The sequence below is a fragment of the Ambystoma mexicanum genome, chromosome 4p (assembly GCF_040938575.1).
Source record: "Ambystoma mexicanum isolate Mex_15411 chromosome 4p, UKY_AmexF1_1, whole genome shotgun sequence".
Lineage (NCBI taxonomy): Eukaryota > Metazoa > Chordata > Amphibia > Caudata > Ambystomatidae > Ambystoma > Ambystoma mexicanum.
In genome coordinates this window covers 740617925-740642038 of record NC_090927.1, presented here as the reverse complement: position 1 = coordinate 740642038, position 24114 = coordinate 740617925, and the positions used below count along the sequence as shown (strand labels likewise).

At 47.4% G+C, this 24114-nt stretch overlaps 1 protein-coding gene across 1 annotated transcript in view; it reads right to left on the bottom strand.

Annotated features, from left to right (window-relative positions):
* The window catches only part of LOC138452855 (uncharacterized), a 1928742-nt gene that overhangs the window by 1855662 nt on the left and 48966 nt on the right, over positions 1-24114 (bottom strand). Inside the window, exon 4 of the mRNA XM_069605205.1 lies at positions 17747-17898. Coding sequence (XP_069461306.1) covers positions 17747-17898 — 152 coding nt within the window. The remainder of the gene's footprint in view (positions 1-17746; positions 17899-24114) is intronic.

The following is a 24114-nucleotide window of genomic DNA, read 5'->3' as shown; positions in this document are numbered from 1 at the left end:
GTTGGCCTAACACCAAACAGTCAAGGCCACAGTGAGCCGAGATGTTCTTACAGAAGTTACAATTAATGTGTGAAAGGAATAAACTCTCGGTAAGGTGAGGTGGAGAAACACTGAAGACGTCAGAGGTTCTTCATTTAATAGAGTTTAATACAGGAAAAGGCTCAAAATCATGGTCTGCAGTCACGTGGATGGATGAAAATAGACCTGGGCTGAGCAGAATCGAAACAGGGAGGCAAGGGATGCCTCCACTCCCTCGTATTCCTGGACACAGAGAACACACTCAAGGTGTCACGTCTCGGCTAAATTGGAAACTGCCTTGGTGATTGTCTGAGCGCTATCCGGCACTTAAAACTCCTTGAAACTACAACTCCCACAACTCTTGCTATTATAGCCACGTGACATACACGCATGACGTTGCTGTGTTTTCATTTGTTGGGAACTACATTTAACTCCCATCTATCCGGAGATCGAGTGCTCCTAAACTGCTGTTAGTTACGAGCTCTGTTCCCGGATACCCGTTTGAATCCTTGACTACCTGGCGCTTGAATCAAGTTATTGTCTTTGCCTTGTCCTTGTCTGCCTCCCGACGCCTGCCTCCTTCGATTGTTCCCCTTGGATTATATGAACCCGGCTTACCCATTATTGACCTCCCACTTCTAAATCCTTAAGTTTTGGTGACCCGATAACCCGAACATTTCCATAAGGGAAATAGCGTGAGGCGAACGCTAGCTTCCCTGATCTTTTCATTTCTTTCCTTGCCCACTCCTGTTGCTTTGAACCTTTTTGGGACGCTCTGCTGTTTACACTTTGGATTGCTTCGAACTTTTTTGGGACGCTCTGCTGTTTACACTTTGGATTGCTTCAAACCTTTTTTGGGACGCTCTGCTGTTTACACTTTGGATTGCTTTGAATCTTTTTGGGACGTGCTGCTGCATTGACACTGGATTACTTTGAACATTTCTTGGAACGCCCTGCTGCTTTCACCGTGGTGTTCCTAGGATACTGGCACACCTTCCCTTCACCCCGTCATCCTCTTTGTTTTCTGCATTTCGATACTAGTAGGTTACTGGTATTTAGTTCCTACGGAGCAGGTAAGAGTGGGTAATTGTGGGCGGTTTTGGCTGTTTATTCTCCGGCACAACTTGGCTGCATTTCCTGAACAACTGTATTGTTCTTTGTCCCTCTAGCTCTGACGATTCTGCTCAGGCCTTTTCGCTCAAGCCCCCGGCCTGCCAGGTGTATTGATCCCTGTAGGCTGAGCTCTTGGGAGGGAAGTCTTTTGCACATCACCATAAAGACCCAAGGTTCCTTGAGTGAAAGGAGCTTCCCTAGGGGAAGGATTATCTGCAACGACCAGAAAACAACCTCTGAGTTGTGACAGATTTAGGAGCCTTACAATAACGCCTATTGGTTATGGAGGCTGCATCAGACCCGATGGCAGCTCTCATGCAGGCTTTTTCTGCCTTGCGTACCGATATGGCATCCGCCCATGTGACCTTACATCAACGCATGGATGTATTACAGAGCTTCGTGCAGCCATTACCCCATGATGAGGAATTCGGTGATGCCGCTGCAGCAACACCTCCTCCTGTATCCCCCCCAGCTCCAGCTCCGGTTGTCCTTCCTGGGCCCTTTCCTTTCACCCCACCCGAACGCTTTTTGGGGGATCCCAAGGCGTATCGGACTTTCGTGAATCAATGTCGCCTTCACTTTCTTTGTCGTCCCTTGGCGTTCCCAGACGCTACCACTAAGGCGGCCTTCGTTCTCTCCTATCTAGGTGGCACTGCCGCAGCATGGGCTAATCCTTTGCTGGAAGCTAATGATCCGGCTCTTTATGATTTCGATATGCTAATTCAATCCATGAACAGCGTTTTTGATATGCGATATAAAGCACAAACCTCGGATTTGGAATTTTTGGCTATTAATCAAGGCAAGACGGATCTCTTGACCTACCTGGCTCGTTTCAACCAGTTGGCGGCTGAGACCACGTGGCCAGAACAGAAGAAAGCGGCTGTTTTCTACAAAGGTTTGTCGGATGATCTAAAAATGCCTTATCAGTGGTGCCCGCCCTTCCACCTGGTTTTCCCGAGTTACTCGACCTGGTTCTTCAAGTTGATGCCTGGATTCGGCAAAGACGGGGCGAACGTCGGTATCCTGATATTCGTACCTCTTCCCGATCAGATGGCACTACTCCTGTTTCTCAAGGCGAAGCCGAACCCATGCAAATTGGGGCCGTCAGGGGTCCATTGTCCAAGGCTGAACGAGAGAAACGGGTACTGAATAACCTATGTTTCTATTGTGGCCAGTCAGGACACTATATTCGGTTATGTCCTAAAAGACCCGCCAAACCGGCGGGAAACGCCAGGACTCGTCCGTAAACCGGGCCTTTAGGATGAGTCAAATGTACCCGGGCTCGGATGAGTGTTTTTCGTCTTCACATGTGTATCTTGCTATGTGTTTCAAGGCCCCTGGCATCAAATCTTTTTCCAAGCCTGTAATGATAGACTCAGGGGCTAGTAGGAATTATATGGATTCTAGGTTGGCCGAACATTACGGACTACCCATAATTCCCAAAATACGACCTGAGGACATACATGCTGTAGACGGTTCCCGTTTGATATTCAGACAAGTTACGGAGCAAACGACTTCACTACAAATGTCCACCTTACAAGGTCATTCAGAATCTATCACATTTGACCTTATTACGGCCCCCCAGTTCGGTATAATTCTGGGTCTATCTTGGCTGCAAACCCATAATCCTGTAATCGATTGGGTTGAACAAACCGTGCGGTTCTCTTCCTCTTTTTGCATACAGAAATGCCTTGGGTCTCACGAGGCAGCAGTCTTCTCTCCTTGCCTGGCCCTGGTGACTAGTGTTCCTTCCATCAGTGCCTTATCCTCTATCCCGGTCCCTGTACTTCCATTGGAATACCGAGAGTACTCGGATGTGTTCGATAAAGGCTTGTCAGAAAAACTGCCTCCACACAGAGACTATGACTGCCCCATTGATCTCATACCTGGGGCAGTCATTCCACATGGTCGTATCTACTCACTTACTCAAAAGGAAGAAGAACACCTGCGAGACTATGTGGACAATGCTTTGCGCTTGGGACACATACGTCTATCCCGTTCACCAGCGGCCTCCCCGATATTCTTCGTACCTAAGAAGGAAGGGGATTTACGCCCATGTGTGGATTATCGTGCCCTCAATAATGTCACGATAAAAAACCAGTATCCACTGCCACTTATCACGGAGCTCCTTGATAAAATGACCTCCTCTACCGTCTTCACCAAGTTGGACTTACCGGGAGCATACAACTTGGTGAGGATACGTAAGGGGGATGAATGGAAAACCGCATTCAAGACGAAATTCGGGCTTCATGAGTATTGTGTAATGCCCTTCGGGCTTTGCAATGCCCCAGCGACGTTCCAACACTTTGTTAATGATATTTTCAGGGACTTGTTGGATTGTTACGTCGTAATATATTTGGACGACATCCTGATATATTCAGAATCCTTATCTCAGCACATACAACATGTACGCTCTGTCCTACTCCGTCTAAGAGAGCACTCCCTCTTTGCAAAACTGGAGAAGTGTGTGTTCCATGCATCGTCTGTAGAGTTCCTGGGATTTCAAATATCTCAAAAGGGAGTTCTTATGTGCACCTCCAAGGTCCGGGCAGTACTGGATTGGCCTGTTCCGACTTCAGTAAAAGCCCTCCAATCATTCTTGGGTTTTTCTAACTTCTACAGACGCTTCATCGCTTCCTTTTCCGAAATAGTTGCGCCACTAACTCGGTTGACTAGTCCGAACGTCCCTTTCCTTTGGGAGGAACAAGCGCAATATGCATTTCACAAATTGAAGGAGGCTTTTACCACCACTCCCGTCTTGCAGCACCCTAATCCGGCCCTTCCATTTATCGTGGAAGCCGATGCCTCTGCAATTGCCGTGGGGGCCATCCTGTCGCAAATTTGTCCAGCTAACCATCGACTACATCCGGTGGCTTTCCATTCTCGGAAACTTACGCCAGCCGAACGTAATTATACGATCATGGAGAGAGAATTACTGGTGATTAAGGTGGCATTTAATGAGTGGAGACATCATCTATTAGGTGCTAAGCATCCCATTACTGTGTATACGGATCATCGGAATCTCCAGGCATTGTCCCATGTGAAATGCACCAATGCTAGGCAAATACGGTGGCATTTGTTTTTTACCATGTTTGATTTCACGGTGACATATCGCCCCGGTCCGTTACATGGAAAGGCGGACGCATTGTCACGTATTGGTACAGATATGGAAACTATGAAACAGTCAACCCCAGTATTGTCCTCAGGGACTGTAGTGTGTGTTTGTTCGGTTTCTCCGTCCATCCTAGATGGGTTAAGAAGATGGGCTAAGGATCATGCTCCTATTCTTAAGGAGTTGGACGCCGAACTCATCACCGGTCTTCCATATGTCAAAGGCTTACTATACCTGCCTGATAATCAAACTCGGCGAAAAGCTCTCGAATGGTCCCATGATCTCCCGTTAGCAGCTCACCCTGGTCGGCTAAAACCTATGATCTTCTCCACCGATGGTGCTGGTGGCCTGGTATGAAGAAGGACACCGAACAATATGTCTCCAAGTGTGCCGTATGTACACAGTGCAAAAGACAACCGGGCAAACCCGTAGGTCTTCTAATGAGCATGCCATTACCCCCGTATCCGTGGCATACGGTCACCCTTGATTTTGTGGTGGAACTCCCTTGTATCGGGGGCATGTCCACCATTCTTGTGGTTGTGGATGTTTTCACCAAAATGGCACGATTTATACCGTGCTCGGGAATACCTACTGCTTCTATGTTAGCGAGTCTGTTTTTTGACCATGTGGTACTTTTTTTGGACTTCCTACGGTTCTGATTTCCGACCGGGGGTCTCAATTTACCTCGCGCTTTTGGCGCTCCCTTACTTCCTCTTTGGGTATCGATGCCCGCTTGTCCTCGGCCTACCATCCTCAGACGGATGGCCAGACTGAACGTACCAATGGCACTATGGAACAGTTTCTTCGCTGTCTGTGTCTGCAACATCAGTCTAACTGGTTCTCACTACTAGGTGCAGCAGAATTTGCCTATAATAATTCTATACATTCATCAATTGGCTGCTCTCCATTTTATGCTTTGTATGGTCTGCACCCAAGGACTCTGCCGCTTTTCTTGCCTTCTTTAAAGCAGTTTCCCGCAGCTAATGCCGTGAAGGATTCCTTACTTGCCATCCGTAAATCAGTGTTATCCCATTTACAAACTGCGCAACGTCGTACCAAAATGCAGGCTGACAAGCGACGCGCACCGGCTCCTTCGTATTCTTGTGGTGACCGTGTATGGCTCTCTTCAAAACATCTGGCCATTAAGGGTAAACCTGGGTCCTTATACGATTCTACGGTGCATTAACCCTGTCACTGTTTGTCTAGAGATTCCATCTCATTGGCGGGTGCACCCGGTATTCCATGTCTCCTTGCTTCGCCCTTTTGTACCTGGCACACGGTTACCTGCTGTCCCCACCCCAGTTACCGTCCATGGGGAGGACGAGTATGAGGTGCGTGCCATCATGGACACTCGCCTATGTCGTGGGGTTCGGTCTTACCTGATTGATTGGTATGGTCCAGAGGACAAGTCCTGGGAACCGGCCTCTAATTTGAACGCACCCCGTTTGTTACGTGCCTTTTGGTCTCAACGCTTGCGAAGACTCAGGAGAGAGCGCTCTTTGTGGAGGGGTACTGTCACGTCTCGGCTAAATTGGAAACTGCCTTGGCGATTGTCTGAGCGCTATCCAGCACGTAAAACTCCTTGAAACTACAACTCCCACAACTCTTGCTATTATAGCCACGTGACATACACGCATGACGTTGCTGTGTTTTCATTTGTTGGGAACTACATTTAACTCCCATCTATCCGGAGATCGAGTGCTCCTAAACTGCTGTTAGTTACGAGCTCTGTTCCCGGATACCCGTTTGAATCCTTGACTACCTGGCGCTTGAATCAAGTTATTGTCTTTGCCTTGTCCTTGTCTGCCTCCCGACGCCTGCCTCCTTCGATTGTTCCCCTTGGATTATATGAACCCGGCTTACCCATTATTGACCTCCCACTTCTAAATCCTTAAGTTTTGGTGACCCGATAACCCGAACATTTCCGTAAGGGAAATAGCGTGAGGCGAACGCTAGCTTCCCTGATCTTTTCATTTCTTTCCTTGCCCACTCCTGTTGCTTTGAACCTTTTTGGGACGCTCTGCTGTTTACACTTTGGATTGCTTCGAACTTTTTTGGGACGCTCTGCTGTTTACACTTTGGATTGCTTCGAACCTTTTTTGGGACGCTCTGCTGTTTACACTTTGGATTGCTTTGAATCTTTTTGGGACGTGCTGCTGCATTGACACTGGATTACTTTGAACATTTCTTGGAACGCCCTGCTGCTTTCACCGTGGTGTTCCTAGGATACTGACACACCTTCCCTTCACCCCGTCATCCTCTTTGTTTTCTGCATTTCGATACTAGTAGGTTACTGGTATTTAGTTCCTACGGAGCAGGTAATAGTGGGTAATTGTGGGCGGTGTTGGCTGTTTATTCTCCGGCACAACTTGGCTGCATTTCCTGAACAACTGTATTGTTCCTTGTCCCTCTAGCTCTGACGATTCTGCTCCGGCCTTTTCGCTCAAGCCCCCGGCCTGCCAGGTGTATTGATCCCTGTAGGCTGAGCTCTTGGGAGGGAAGTCTTTTGCACATCACCATAAAGACCCAAGGTTCCTTGAGTGAAAGGAGCTTCCCTAGGGGAAGGATTATCTGCAACGACCAGAAAACAACCTGTGAGTTGTGACACAAGGCCAATCTTCAAAGAGCTAATTGACTGGCAGACTGCAGAGTGTTGATGGATAGTGGGCTAATTGGTGGGAAGCTATGGTTATGACCAGCCTACCAAGCACCTGGGTGCCAGCCTGCGTGCTGCTTACGCAGGTGGAATATTACAGAGGGGTACAAGGGTGCCAACCAATTATAGAGGGCTGCGAAATAGAGAGCCCTATAGTTTGTATAACTAATGGGATTTTGTGTATTTGATTACGCTCATAGTGACTTGCACTTGGATGGGCTTAGTTGCCCACCTGATATTAGATACCAAATCGCTCTTCCTGAACAGTATACCTAGATGTTCCTTGTAAGCCTATCACTCTCCCAAATAGGTTTGTGTAGTTTGCCGCGTAGGTAGATGTCAATGATGAGGAACCTTTAGCATTAATAAGTAGTTTTTTCAGAAATGATTTGAGAGATTGCTATGCGATGTTGGATGATGTCCGTTGTGCTCCCTGTTTTAGATAACTGACATTAAAACAGTTGAACTTTGCCAACTTCCTGAGTCAGTTTTATTATTGATGTCTGAGTATATTCTGCATCACCACCAATCTCTAAGTATTGCTACAACGCCTTAAAGGGCTGGGCCATTGTCCCAGTTCAGAGTGCATTCATCGGCACTCATTCCGAAGGGTTTGCTTGGAATCAACACTTGGTGTCTGCTTCATTGCTTGCTTTCGTCTTTTCCTCACATACCCTTGAACTCTCGAGTCTCGCAAGGAGTCATCTATCAACCCTGCTGCTGTTATATAGATCAGTTTCAAACATCCACAGACTCTCAGCTGCTCGGCCTTTCTTCCCTGGGTTTACCAGGGTTCTTCTGCTCACTTCTGCATGGAAGCATTCTTCAAGTGCCTCACAGCGATGAATCTGCTGATGCTGATGACCCCTTTCTCTCTTTATGCTGGGTCTTTTCTGGCTGTGGTGCTTTGGCCTAATCAGTTTACCACAGTCAGGGCGAAAAAAAGACTCCCAACGTGGTTTTCTGCTATACTGCATAGAGGGCACATCAAAGAGTTAATCTGTTCTAGTATACCAAATGCAAAGTCACAGTACTCTCTCTGTCTTGAAGTGCAAACGTAAATGGCAGTCTGTATTGCAAACTATGGTGGTTTGGGTATTTGGCTCCTGTTAATGGTATGCACCACAGTTTGACATAGAAATCTGCCTGGCAGTTCGATGAAAGAAAAATTTACTATTAGGCTATCTCCCTGGTGTTCAAGGGTGTACAGCACCGTTGATGGCCCGCCAGCCCAAATCCAGGTAGGCCAGAGTGAAGTGGGATCGTGGCTGGAGCTCAGGGCTATTCCCAGTCCAGTATACTCACAAAAAGGCTATTCACACCCCATGGCTCCCTCCAGTATGCTACTAGCGAAAACGTTTTTTTACGGGAGAAGGGTCCTCTGCTTATTGCATTAGTCCAATCTTCCAACAAAAAATAAAGATGGCTGCCATCACACTGAATAGAAAAGGGGCAGAGACCCTTTTCTATTTCTATGGTGTCCCGACACAGATAGGGAGGGAGTGCAGCAGACGGAGCAGGAAGCGCCAGGCAGCAGGTAAGTCTGTTGGGGCTGGAGAAGAAGGATGCAAGGTCTCATGAGAAGCAAGGGCTTTGGGACAGGAGGAGTTTGGGGCAACAACAACAAATTGTGGCACCCGGTGAAGGGCCTTGGGTGGGTGAGGGAATGTGGGCAGCCACTGGCAGTTTCTGCCCACGTAACTAGACACCTGATAGGTTGAGCGCCCTTCCCGGGTGTGAATGGTATGTGACCTCTTGTTTTTCAGTTTCACTTTATGTAGATCATCAAATTAAGTAGCATCAGCTAATATGACCCCCTCTTTTATGTGTTCAGTTTCTGGTCCAACTCTTTTCAGGGCTTGTAAAAGATGTTTTCAACACATAAAAAGTTTGTCTTCAGTGATCTGCTGCTTAGCTACACCTTTACTAAATGAAAAAATAAGGACTTTTCTCGTTGTGGGGGTTGAGTGTTATGGCTGGACCTGCGGTCACACAGGCCAGTCCGACCATCAATGGGGGAAACCCAGCACACACATTAATATAACCAGTTTGGGGCTGGCTCACGGGCACATGAGCCAGCTCGTGGGGCGGTGGGGACACCCACCGTACTTAGTTGCAGGGATCACCCTGATGGGCCGTGATCACACGGACCCGGACAATGGCCTGGGCGCTGCCAGGCTATCAGACCTGAAGTTGCCCAGCAGGGGCATCGGCCCACACACACATAGAGTTGCCCAGCAGGGGCTTTGTGACTGCAGAGGAACATGGCGATAACATTGCCCATCAGGGGAACTGTCATGGTGTAGGCCTTGCAGAGTAGGCCCTCAGCCTAATCTGCAGCACCAAGCGCTGCCAAGAATGACACAGCAGGCAGTAGTCAGTTGGTCCAAGACTGATTAGCGGGGAGACGCTCATCACTGTTATTGATTAAGTCACATGGTCACTGGCACGTGACATGAGCACAAGCCCTTCACAGGGGCTTCTTGTCCTTAAAAGGACACAACATCACACTCCTTTTCCATAAGGAACAAACAAATGACAAGCATCACTGGACATCAAAACAAATTAAATCTTGAACACCAACACTTGTGATTATGGGTGCGATCAATTATCACATACATTTATGCTTGGATAGTTACACACATAAAACATATGTTTAGCATGTATACATATTTGAGGGTGACAATCAGGGTTGGTGGCATGTTGGGGGTTTCACCACATCATAAAAGGTCCCTTTATTGACCTGAGGGAGTGAAACTTAAAGCCACTGAAAGACACCAATGTTAGCGCCTGGAACCATATAAAGCGTACCAACTATGTGCAGGAGCACAGCTTCACATTACATTTGAACTAGGACCACTTTGAGCATATACATGACATGCATTACAAATGCAAGTTACTGAGTCTACTTTAAGCACTTGTGGAGTTGCGGGAAAGCAGTTCATTGTTGCACAAACATCAGTTCAGGACAGTCAACACCATAGTTCAGGAGCCGGAGAAGCCGCACCTCGGAGCACCAGGGGCCACATCGGCACAGTCCGTGGATGGTGGGGGCAGGCAGCAACACTGGTGGTGGGGTCATAGGCCACTCATTTCTTATGCACCTCCCCTTGGCAGGAGCACTATTGGTATAGGAGGGCGCACAAGCACTTGTAAGAGCTGCAACGCTCATTGTTATCTCCTTCTCTTTTCGCCCACACAAAGTGCTTCCTTTTACACTTCCAATGCGGCAGTGGCGTTGTTTTCACTTTCAGTTCTTTATTTTTCAACAATGAAACTCGCCCCCGTTGGGCACGGGATCTTCTCTGGGCATCAGGCCTCTAATTTCTGAGCCCCGACACGGAGCCCTCTCATTTTTTTCTTGCTCCAACATGGAATACTGCACTACTCACCACCGATGGGCCAGGGATCTGAAGAGGGCCCATACATTTATTTCACCTTGCGCCGGCGCTTCATATCTTTCACCGCCGGAAGGGCCCAGGTTCATTCTGGGCCTGCCATCGCCCTCAATCTACAACGCGGCAGAGGCCGCTCGGCGTCTTCCTTCTTCCTGGCAGCCGACACCACCTCCACACAGCACAAGGCACAGGGGCCCATCCCATCCTCGTCACCATTGTTATGACTGGACCTGCACCAGGTATTTAAGCAGTGTTATTTTTGCCCATCTGGGCTTTACTTTCAATGTGTGTGCATCAAACATCTTCTGTGAGTGGGCGCTGCAGTAATTTACAAGCGTTAGCCCAGTGGGGCTGTTTCTTCTGCCGAGGCCTTCTCTCTTAAATATGGCCGACCCCATTGCAGTGCGCCCAGGCGCCAGAGTGCCTCATCAACAACAATCTGTGGCTGCTGTGTGATTGGCTTGATCTGCTACCAATAGCTAATCGGCAAGTTAGCAGGAAAATGCCAGCCCACCTACGAAGGCCCTCACCTAAGGCCTCTTTCTGGCCTTTGTTTGCTTCATTCTCCATCTCTCCAGCTTGCCTGTGCTTGCTGGCGCTTCCCTTCCTCCTTCCTCATGACTGTTGGGGGTGGGTTGCGACCCCCGGCGCTGTCTGTAAACCCCGGACCCCAAAGGACTCACTCACACACGTCCTCTCGGTTCGGGTTTCCCGGCTTCCCGGTCGCTCTGCCGCGGCTGGGAAACGCCCCGTTTATTTATGCTGCACGTCATCGGGCAGCACCACAAACAACAAACACTCAAAAGCTACACACTGCAAACCAAAACATACTACACCTATAAAACTTCAAATGCCCCGTTCTGAAATGCCCCTTTATTAACATCCACCCGGGTCCCCTTATTTAACAGTTCTTATCGTCAGGGTGATCAGACAAATGTCCCAAGACGTAGTCGCTGAGGTGAGCAGGTTTCCCTCGCCCAGCCCTCTGGGGGTACCTCCTACTCACCTGTGGCACGGGTGATCTGTCCATAGGCATTCCCCGGGCCGGGAACTCAGGCAGACATGGGGCTTCTCCTTCGTCCTGAGAGGCCACCTCTAAGTCCGGATCAGGGGGCAGATCAGTCCTTGGATCCCGTAGCTTCTTAAAGAAGCTCATGTTGCGAGTTACCGCAGACCGGACCTCCGATGCAGTCACCATGGATCCCTTCACTGCAACGACGTCCAGCGGCTCCGGCTCATACGGTAGGGAGAGCTTTCCATGGGGGTGTCTATTCCAAATGAGGACCTCATCACCTGGCTCCAGCCGCTGCGGGCGAAGCCCCATCGGGATGTTCTCCTGCTCAATCCGTGTTCGCTGGTCTGTCTCGACTTGTTGGTTGTTGATCACCCCTGGTTCTTTCTCTCCCACCTTCGGTAACAGCCCTCGAGGGCACCGTTTGAATAACGCTTCTGTCGGGGCCACTCCGGTGGATGCATGCGTTGTAGTACGGTACACCTCAGGAACTGATAACGGGCTCCCTGGAGGAACAGCCCCTTGCCCTGGGCGATTCTAAACGTCTTATTTAGAGTCCTCATCAGTCTTTCAGCTTCGCCTTTGCCCTTGGCCAGAGAGGCGTGATCTTCCTGTGTACCACCCCGTAGCTCTCCATCAATTCCGAGAACCTTTCACTCTGGAACGGCACCCCGTTGTCCGAGCACAGTGTGTGTGGGAAACCATGGGCCCCAAACACCTTTTCCATGGCCACCACGACATGCTCAAACGCCACTGACTCCACGAACTCCACTTCGTGTTACCTTGAGTATTTGTCAACCAGCACGAGGAAGTGGGTGCCTATCGTGGTGGAACCAAAGTCGCCATGAACGACTTCCCACGGACGCGTCCCCCTAGGCATCGCTTCTATGACAGGCTCACGCTGCAGGGAGACGCCGCCTGACACCAAACACAGGCCGCCACAAAGTCGTCTACCTTCCGCTCCAGTTCCGGGAACCACACTTTCAGCCTTAAGCGGGCCTTGGTCTTGGCGGTGCCCTGGTGACCACGGTGGGCAAGGGCAATCACGTGCCCCACCTTCGACTGGGGCACAACAATTCGATCTCCCCGGAGCAGAAGGCCGGATGTTGAAAACGATAGTTCCTCCCGGACCTTCCATAGCTGCTCAAGTTCAGTTCTGGCCTCCTGAGTACGCCCCGCCAGAGTCTCCAGCACCAACTTCCAGGATCCCTGTTTCACCTCTCGATTCTTGCTGGCGGCTTGGATGACGACCCCGTCAGGATGGGAAGCAGCAGCTTGTGGTCTGTCACCACCGTCACCGGGCGTCCAAGGACGTATAGCCGGAAGTGCCTGCAGCCCCAGAGCATGGCCAACACCTCGTGCTCAATCTGCGAGTACCGTTGCTCTGCCTCCGACAGCGGACACCCCCATCACGGCCAATCTGCGTCAGCACGGCACCGAGGCCAAACAGGCTGGCTTCGACAATGATCTCTGATGGTAACGCAGGATCAAAAAATGCCATGGTGTCCTCTGCTGCCAGGGCGCCCTTGATGTCGTCAAAAGCCGCTTGTTCAAGTGGGCCCCAGTTCCAGGTGGTATCTTTCCTGGTCAGTGCTCTGAACGGTTCCGACCTGGAGGCAAGATTCTGGATGAACCGTCCACAGTACGTAACCATCCCCAGAAAGCTCCGCACATCCGACACAGATTCTGGAGGCTGCACCCTTTTAATGTCCTGGACCTTCTTGGGGTCAGGTGACACCCCCCCTTCTTTGAATACAAAGCCAAAGAACTCTTATCGATGGTCGCAGAAATTTGCATTTCTCCTTGTGGAGGGTGAGGCCCAGGGACTGCAGTCTCTCAAATGTTTTCGCCAGCCGTCTCAGGTGGTCTACCTCCGTTCTGGCAAACACCAGGATATCATCACTGATGTTTAGGACGCCGTCCAGATCTGCTAGGGCGCCCCTGATGATATTTTGGAACACCGCCGCCGCCGAGGACGAACCGAAGCACAGTCTCTTATAACGGTACAGCCCTCGGTGTGTAGTAAAGGTGGTGATGTACCTCGACTCGGGGTAGAGGACAACCTGGTGGTAGCCCGCTCGGAGGTCCAGCTTTGAAAAGAAGCGAGCGCCCTGTACCTCGGCAATGATATCGTCTATCGTCGGGGTGAGGTGTCTCTCTCTTTTAATTGCTTTGTTCGGTAACCTCATGTCAACACAGATTCTAACAGCATCCGGTTGTTTAGGCTTCCGTGCCACCACAATTGGGGACACCCAGGGGGTCGGACCTTCCACCTTCTCTATGATGTCGAGATTGACCAAGTTGTCCAGCTCCTTGTCGACATGTTCACAAAGGTGAAACGGTACCCTGCGATGCTTCAGGGCGATGGGCTGCACATATTCGTCAATATGTAACCTCACTGGGTCACCAGCCATCTGTCCGATCCCCTTGAATAGTGCGGCATACTTCTCAAGCAAATCATTGATGTCTTCAAGATAGACGGAGTATGCAAAACTGACGATGCCGAGGGCCTCCGCCGCTGCACAGCTCAATAAGGTATTGGTGCTCACCGGTGTCACATAGAATCGTGCAGTGATTTGGGATCCATCATGCTCCACCTTCGCCACAAAAACACCGTCCAATGGGATAGGGTCCAGACTACCAAACACGAAAATGCGGGCTTTGGGTGTGACCAGCTTGGGAGGCCGGTCCATGGCGTCATAGAGTCCATGGGCCATTACATTGACGGACGCCCCTTTGTCTACCAGGACCGGGACTGGAGATTGGTTTACCTCCACCACGCACCTTGACTGTCTCCTGTTCTTTCCTCTCAGGATCTCCACACTCGAGACAAAGAAAATGTTCTCTTCCTCCTCTTCCTCTGCTTCTTCCACCTGGGCACCCTCCTCACTCTGGTCCACTTGAGCGGCATTGGGCGATCGACCCTGACGAATGAAAACAGGCCGGGCCGGGTCTCGCGGCACCAACACAAGCATCGCCGCCTTGCACACTCTCGAGAAGTGGTCTGGCAGCCCACACCGTCCACAAGTCTTTCCGACTGTGGGGCATTCCGTTGGGTGGGGCAGGTCATACCCACACTTTTGGCACGCCTCCCCTGCTCTCTCCCGGGGACCGCCGCCAAGTCTTCTGGCGCCCCTGCCACCGCACCACATCGCACATACCTCCTCAGTCTTGATGGAGCGCGACCCAGCCTCCATTCTAGCTGCCCTCGGCTCGGACACCTCATGGCACCTCCCCAGTTCAAGGATGCGTGGGAATGTGATTCTGGGCTCCCTTAATACTTGGCGCCTGAACTTGCCTGAGGAACACGCCTGGATGAGCATAGTCCTGATCATATCTTCTGCATCACCCCAGGCACAGGCCAGCGACAGGTGCCTCAGGCGCCCATAGAAAGTGTCCAAAGTCCCGTCCTCTTTCTGTTTGGTGACAGCATCACGAAGCATTCATAGTCTGCGTTGGCAAGAGACAGGAAATGAGCTTGAAGGGCGGCCTTCGCCTGGCCGTAGGATCTATCCCCCGGCGGAAGTGATTCAAAAATCTCCTGAACAGAGGGCCCTGCCGAGTATAACATGGTTGCCAGCCTGGTGTCATCATCAACCACCTGGGTGGCACGAAAGTACATGTCCAGGCGGTCGACCCACCTCTTCCATCTGGGCCCCAAGCTGGAAGGTGGGCCCGAGATATCAAACTCCGGGACGGGCTGCATGGCCGCCTGTGCACGTGCCTGGGCCATCGCAGGAGGAATTGGCTGGACAGCCAGTACTACCGCCGGCTGCATGGGAGGCAACGGACCTGGAGGACCTGCTTGAACCGCTGGAGGCTGCTGCACCAGCTGCCATGGGCCTGGAAGCACCACTTGAGCACGTGGAGGTTGCTGCACCACTGCTGGTTGAGCACCGTCTTGATCCTCAGTATCACTCATGAGCTCGAGCGCACAGGCACCCCCAGCGTGGAAAATGGGGGCCGCAACTCAAACTCTGAGCCACCTCCAGGCAGGAGAAACAGTCACTGCAACACACCTCTGTGATGATGAAGAGGATGAAAAACAGTAGGGCAACCAGCCTGCAAACTGAAGAAGAACACTGCAACACACCTCTGTGATGATGAAGAGGATGAAGAACGGTAGGGCCACCAGCCTGATGATGAAGATGATGAAGAAGGCCCCAGCCTTCCACTGTTCCAAAAATGGAGACAAGAAAGAATAGTGGGCTATGCAGGCCCAGCCGTTGTAGCCCTCCTCCTTGCTTGCACTCGACGTAGGAGACCCAAGAAAATGAAACAATCACAAATTGGGCACATGTATATGCAGGTATAGCTGCCTGCAGACAGGATTTCCAAAAATGAGGTCTGGATGCACTTCAGAGCCCGAACCGGAGCTCCGTGAAGTTCTACGGCCTGATAGGTAAAATGGCTGCCAGCCGCGTAGGTGACGCACGACCTGTGGCTCGAAACAAAGTCTTAGCAGGACTTGTTTTAGAGAAAAAATGACAGAAATGTTCACCGCCGGGCCCAGGCATCGTCTCCCCCACTCGTCGCCACTGTTGGGGGTGGGTTGCGACCCCCGGCGCTGTCTGTAAGCCCCAGACCCAAAAGGACTCACTCGCACACGTCCTCTCGGGTCGGGCTTCCCGGTCGCTCTGCCGCAGCCAGGAAACGCCCCGTTTATTTATGCTGCACGCGGCGGCAAGCAACGTCACACCGTCGCATGCGCACCCCGTCATCGGGCAGCGCCACAATGACCACAAGGCGACATCATCCCATGGATCTCCCAGCACCGCCAGTTAAGCCCAGTGGGCTCTGCTGCGCTATATTTCAATTTTGTATGTGCACTCGACGATGAGTGCACACGTCACCCTAATTTGCCCATCTGGGCTTTACTTTCAATTTGTGTTCATCAAACATCTTCTAGGAGTCAGCGCTGCAGTATTTTACATGCATTTGCACAGTGGGGCTGTTTGTTCTGCTGTGGGATTGCCTCAAACATGACCGACGCCACTGTAGTGCTCCCAGGCACCCGAGTGCCTCACCAACACACACATCTGTGGTGCTGTGTGATTAGCTTGACCTTCTACCAATGCAAAGCATTTATGATAGACTTCCTTATGCCTCCTGTTGAAGTCACACACGCATTTAACCTAGCCAGGAGGAATGTGGGGACTGGAGTTAAATGATGGGGTACAATCCTGTTCTTGAAACTGAGTGAAAACCCTCACAGGGAGTTGCTACTGAAATCTGCAGTTATAAAGGGTCCCTTTATATTAGGAGGCAATAGGGCACTTTTTTTCCAGACCAGGTGATCCACAGGAAACATTTGGGAAGAGAAACAGAGCCATCAGTACCCCATCGGGCAACTGAAGGTGTTCAAAATCCTACATGTTCCTCCATGTGAAAGCGGCAAGCACGTTTCAATCTCTGGCACCTCTCTTTAGGGACAGGAGATAAAACCTGAAATGAGCCTATCGATCAGCTGTTGATTATTCCGGCCTAACCAAATTTAAAGCATGTTAGATGAAAACACAAGTATGATCGTTGGTGCAATTAGGAGAAATGCTTGATTTATTGTTCTTTAAGAGAGCGTTTTTTGCCGTTTCCTTTTCACTTCCAAACCCCACCCCAGTCCTGTTTCCTTCTAACCCCTAGGATTTTTCGCGTGGGATACAATGTTATCAATGAATTGCAGCTGAACAATGTTATTATAAGGACAATGTTTTATATACAAGCCTTATGTCTTACTTAACCCAAACACACCATACCATGATGATAAAATATATCTGTTGAGAGATGTTTGTGATGTTGCAAGAAATAATAACACCAACATTGGCTGTAGTCTTAGTACGACCTTCAAAACATGCTTTTTAGATGTAGTTCAAGTCTTTGCAATCAACTTCTACTCCATGTTCCACTGGAATCACCTCCTGTGATTCAGACGATTGCTGAAATATTTCAGCACATAAAATTCTTAACTTGCTACCAATGTGTTTATTTTTATGGTGTCTCATTTTATCATTTTTATGTTTCGATATTATGTGAAGGAAGTTGATGCCCTAAAAGTGTGGATTCGAAATAGTGAAAATGGATTAAATAAATATTGTTTAGGGTTTTCTAGGTGCTTGCTGGGGAAAACAGTGTGCAACTTGCAGGTCGTAGGTTTTTTAACCCTTTAAGCCTAACCGAGCAGTGCAACTTTCCGAGCTTGATAAACTGAATGAAATGAAAAGTGGATAATGGCAACACCGATGTCTTCACACAACAACAAAACCTCCTCAGCCGGCATCAAACAAAAGACAACATAATATTCGTAGTTTTGAGGCCGTTGTAAAATATTGTGCGTTGATATATATTTTTTCAAATGGATATCATAAGCAGCAACCAGAATTAAAAGTGCAGACTTTTAAAAACATTTACATAACATTATCTTGATAACTATGTAAACCTACCGTTCATCGACAGCTTCCATTAGAATCTGATCAATGGTCTTTATCCAGTCTGAAACCAGCGCCTCATGGTCACTTACAATATCCGTGTCCAAGATGGCAGTCCTCTGTTGCAGGAAGTCGGGGCTTACAATGTTTGTAGGCCTCTTTAAAATCTGCAGCAGAAATGTTTAAAAGGAGGTCAGACAGTAAGTTGATATATCAATTACTGCAAATTCAAGACAGGCTTGTTCGACAACTGTTAAAATTATGGAGGACTCGCTGAGGAAGAACAGGCAACCAGCTCAAAGCACATTCACACTATACTATAATCCTGACTGAAATTCATTATCGCTTCTCAGTTGGACAGTGGTGTTAAGTCACACAGGATGTTTTAGTTCTTGGTGAACATTTGTTTACATACAGTAACTACCACTGCAATGAACGGACACTGGCACTTTTTCACCTTCCGTTGTATGGCTTGAGAAGATTTATGTAGGGTAAACTAACTATAACTGTATGATATAGCTATAAAAAGGCAATTGGAGGAACGAGGCTGCAAGCTAAGTACTATGTGATGTGACAGAAAAGTGGTAAATGATCAAACCTGCTGTGCTAATGTTACAGGAGCAAGCTTCAGCAGCTGTGTGGGGAGTTTGCCCTTTGTTTACATAGTTAATTTTCTGTAATGAAAGGGGAATGTGGTTCATGTAAACAAGCAAGCCATTGTTACTTCAGAGGGGAATGTAATCAGATCATTGTGACACCTGTGCAGCCCCGTCAAGTCCCGCTTTGCCGCGGGTGACTGATCCTGTGGATTAACATGGAATCAGTATTTTGGAACTGTGGACTACAACGCCCATCAGGCCTTCTGTCACACGCCTTTTGGGAAGGGCTATAAATACGTGGGTGTTCGCGCACCACGCGCGCGCACCCGTGAAGCCCTGTCAAGTCCCGCTTTGCCGCGGGTGACTGCTCCTGTGGATTAACACGGAATCAGCATTTTGGAACCTTGGACTACAACGCCCATCAGGTGAAAATACGCTAAAGGAGGACTAATATATTGGCTACTAATATAGCAATATGCTAATATAACTCTTTTTGTTTGTATATAGGCCTTCTGTCACACGCCTTTTGGGAAGGGCTATAAATACGTGGGCGTGTGTGCACCACGCGTGCGCACCCGTGAAGCCCCGTCAAGTCCCGCTTTGCCGCGGGTGACTGCTCCTGTGGATTAACACGGAATCAGTGTTTTGGAACTGTGGACTACAACGCCCATCAGGTGAAAATACACTAAAGGAGGACTAATATATTGGCTACTAATATAGCAATATGCTAATATAACTCTTTTTGTTTGTATATAGGCCTTCTGTCACGCGCCTTTTGGGAAGGGCTATAAATACGTGGGCGTGCGCACACCGTGCGCGCGCACCCGTGAAGCCCCGTCAAGTCCCGCTTTGACGCTTCGCCGCGGCAACGCTGGTAGCGTAGCAAGACGGTGGTTATTGAATTATCTTTACAGCCTTGAGTGAACAATCTATGAAAATTATTAGGGCGTAGAAGGCCAAGTCCTTTTTTAGATAATCTGAAACATAGTGTGCGACATTTAAGGATCTCAATGTACACTTTATGCTCGGACATGGCGTGTCCTGGGCGGTTACGCGCCCTATTTGACTCCACCACAAAAGACAGTCCTGCCTCTACCCCAAAAATAGTGCGCCCCTCTGTGAAGAGCGCTCCCTGGGACAATCGCCTAAAAAAGAAACTGATACGTTCTCACATTGCAACTGGTGATCTCCGAGACTTTGGGTTTGCGGCAGTGCGCTCATCTGAGACCCGGACACGATTGAAAGGATTGATAAATCTAAGTGTATCAAACGTTGAGGCACAACCTTTCCCAACTAATCAAGATTGACCTGTGGCTCAGCCTCCTTCACTGAGCCCATCAACTGCACTGACTGTAAATGTTGTAAATGAGGTAGCTAAAAAAGTATGTAACATTTTATTGTCAGATACCATGATGCTGCAGAATGCTCGATCTGGAATTGTTGCAGCAATGTCGAATCGGTCCAAAGTGGATATTGCTATAGCTGCTGCGGTTATTGATCTGGAATCGTCGGGCTCTTGTTTCTCAGCCAAGGAAGATGATTCTAATCTTTCTAGATCGCCAGTATTGTTCCAGGATAGGATCATATCAGAATCTGAATCATCCATATCTTATATCCTTCCAACGCCTCGGAGGCTTACTGGAAATGATTCGGCTATAACTGTGGGCTCCCAATTTAAGGAACCCACTCTGTTAACACTGGACTCGATGAATAAGGCACTAATGTCACTTGCCAAATTATTTGAGGTGGTGGATTCAAAAGTGAATTCACTGCAGACTGATCTAGAATATTTGGCCGGTTGGCAAAAAAAAATGTGGTGATTCTTTGGCTCAGAGACAAGTGTCCGATGAAACAAATATGGCATTCGTGTCTAGGCGGTTTTTAGAAATTACCACAATGCTTGAAAGTATAATTAAACAACTAGGTCTACGGCCGGAAATACAGCCAGCCGATAAGATCTCACATTGTATAAAGAATACGGTTCCTTGCATTGAAGGGATAATTTGTACGCAGCCTGTCGAAGTGGTAGTGACAATTCCACCTGCTTCGCTGCCAAATGCCGTAGATGTGGCGGCAAAACTGACTGATATTGCTGTGCCCAAGTTAAAAAACAGCAACTCCAGCAAGGAAGGGTATACTATTTTTACGAAAAATGCCCTAATGAAGAAAACTGAACACAGGACTAACTTGAAAAAAAACAAAAATCAAAAGTCTAAAAGTGCGAATGAGAGTGGACAAACGAGACATTTTTTTAAATCCCTCTCTAAGCCAGCAAAATGCTCTATAGTGGCAGCTAATGCTATAACTAAAACATATTTAAACCAGACCCAAGAAAGAGAAAGGAATGCAATAAATGAAGCTAATGCACCTCAAGCTGATTTATCGCATTCCCCACTGGACAAATTGGTACAGGTTGTAGAGGGCATGGAAAATAGCCCAGAGAGTAGGCTGCTAGAATCTCAACCTGCCAGTATGACAAATTCTAAGGTAGGCAGCAGTGATGAAAAATGTGACTTCACACTCAATAGACGAGAACTTAGAAAAGCAGTGGATGAGTACATGAGTCAACATCATCCTGCATCGATTGTGACTCGTCCGCTAGCTAACCTGACCTCTAAAATAGAGAAAAAGTCAATAATGGAGAAGAAGACAAAAGTAAATAATGCAATCTTGCCTCTTAGGCCTGATGTAAAGGCTCAGAATGCAAAATTGTTTGAAAAATCGACAGAATCTGATACACAGCATAATTTGCAAAATAATATTCTAAGCACAATCAAAGAATGCTTAGTAGTGCTAACTGCGGAACAAAAGACTCTTAAATCCTCTATGGAAATCATGATTAATAACAACTCTGAGTCGAAATCAGCTCCTGAGGGAAGGAGGAGTGCTAAGAATGTCTCTTTCAAATTACCACTAGAAGAGAAGTGCTCTAGTTTGTATACAGATAGTAAACATGCTAAAAAAGAGGTATGTCCGAAGGCAAGCATTAAAAATGCAAAGCTGCCTCAGATGTACTCACTCTTTCCAAGTTGTCATAGTGGTTCATTTCCCGCTTATATTATGAACAGAATGAGCATCTTACAGATATTCTCGGATATTCCATGTTTACAAGACGTTTCATCAGGAGACATACAACAGATTGAATTCCCCGATGATAATGATCTGACTGTATCATGTCTGTGGATAAAGTCTCGCATTATCTACAATACAATCTGGTCTGCAAAATCTGATCTGTTTGACTTAGGATTTGAACTAATTCCAACATCAATGGGAAGTCCCTCTAATAAGAGTGTGCTACAGGTTGGAAAGCAGGGAGAGGCAATTGATCACACTACGGTCTCAGTATGTCACTGTAAGAAAACCTAACTAGAATGTGATGATGCTCGCCCTCTGTTCCATAAAATAGTTGTTGCGAGCTGGAATACTAGAGGACACAAACATTTATTGAATAATTCCAACTGTTTAATAAAGGATCATGATGTAGTGTTACTTCAGGAAACGTGGCTATGTGCCTCATTATCATGGGACAATCACTATATTCACATTCTCCCTGCGATAAAAGGCCAAAAAGGGAGACCAATGTCTGGCTTGTCAATTATTTCTGATATCGCCACTACAACTAGTATAGCAGATGGGCCATCTCCGAACTCCTTTCAACAGTGTTCGATAATAATGATTCAAAAAACAAGATTTGCAATAGTCAATATGTACTGGAATCCAATTGCAATCACTACACAAACTTTTAAAAAGATTTGAACTCAATCATGGAAAAAATTAGCATTACTGCAAACATTGATCATGTGATTTTGGCTGGTGATTTGAATATCCATATTCTAACATCTAATAAAAAGAAGAATTCGGAACGGGTCATTCAGTGGCTTGAGTTTGTTAAGACATGGGATCTAATAATGTTAAATGGAGCTCTGGAGACTGACAGTCCTCCATCTCATACTTAGTCACGTGGTTCGCAACGGACTACGATTGACTATATGTATTTGGATAGAGGACTGTTTACTAAAATCATAAAGTTCTCGGTACAACCGACTAGTTCTAGTGACCATCTGATATTGATAGCTGACTGTATGATTCATTCCTGTCATGATTCTCGGATTCAACAAAAAAAGCTGAAGAATTTAACAATAAATCCCCAACAGAACAGATTACACTGGACTAGCTCTGTGTTAGAATCGTTTGCTGGAAGCCTACAAAAAGATTGTCATCTTTTGGAGAAATGTTTAACTTCACTTGAGTACACTGATAAAATACACTTGTTTGCCACTTCTTTGGTACATGGTAGTCATAAGCTCGTCAACTCGCGGTCCCATACATGTGATCAAACTGTTAGATGTAGGAGAATGCTATTTCGAAAACAAAAAAGACAGATTTTACTTCTCCCGGCTCATTACCGAGAGCAGTCTTTACGTAAATTAAAAACAAAGTACAAAAATTGGATACGAGCACATAAGGCACAAATGTACCAAAATGATGGTGAAAAGTGGCTTCAAGCTATCAAGAGTAAAAATTCTGCGCAAATCTGGAAATTAATAAATGTGGGTTTAGTACATTCTCAGCTTCCATCGCAGCTTAATGGTGTATCCGAAAAGAGGTGGGTTAGTTATTTTTCTAATATGTATGCCCCACCTCAAAACAGCTCTGTACAACTATCTCATGATCTAGTTAATACTACCTTCTCGATCAAATTTGATCAAGAAGATGTGTTGTATTATATAAACAAGGCTAGCTCGTCTAGAGCTCCTGGCCCTGATGGCTTATCAAACTTTGATTTAAAACAGAATCCGGTGTTGTGGGCATCTATTCTGTATGTGATCTTTCAAGCTATACAAATAAAGCAAATTATTCCGCCTTCTTGGTGCAGTGCTATAACCGTACCAATATATAAAAAAGGAGATCGAACCAATCCAGCTAGTTATCGTCCAATAGCTCTCCTTGATGCGCCCGGGAAGATCTATACCAGAATTGTATTAAGAGAGCTTAATATTTGGGCAATCAATGAGAATCGTTGTGACCCTTTTCAAACTGGATTCGTTGCAGGTCTCGGTACTGCTATTAACATCACAACACTTAATGCAATCAAAGAACTCTATGCGACTAAAAAACAACCTCTCTACCTAGTTTATGTAGATTTTCGAGTTGCATTTGACTCTGTGGATCGATACTTACTCATTCAAAAACGAATAAAATTTGGCTGTCCTACGTCTCTTGTAGCAATAATAAATGTACTCCATTCAAACACTTCTATGCAGGTGAAATTGAATTTAGATGGTCTATTATCTGAAGTAATTCACACTGAGCGTGGTTTGAAACAAGGTTGCATACTTGCATCTACCCTATTCAATTTGTTTATACTTGATATAGGAATCGAATTCATGGAGGTATTGCATGACGCACCAAAACTTGGATATCAGACCATTGCATGGCTCTTGTATGCAGACGATCTCGTGCTTATATCACAGACACCGAGTGGTCTGCAGAATTTGCTTAGCAAATTAGATCAATATGTTGATAGAAACCATTTAACCCTAAATCTGGAGAAAACCCAGACTATGCAGTTGGGAAAAAGTCAAATGAAGCAAATGAAACACTATGACTGTTTTCTGAAAAATCAAAAACTGATGGTAGTTAATGAATATAAATATCTTGGTGTGACATTCAATAATTCCATGATAAACAAACCTCAACAAATTAACATAACTGGCAAATTGATTACATTAATCTCGCAAGCAAAGATTCTTCAGTACAAGTATGGCAAATTTTCATGTGCAC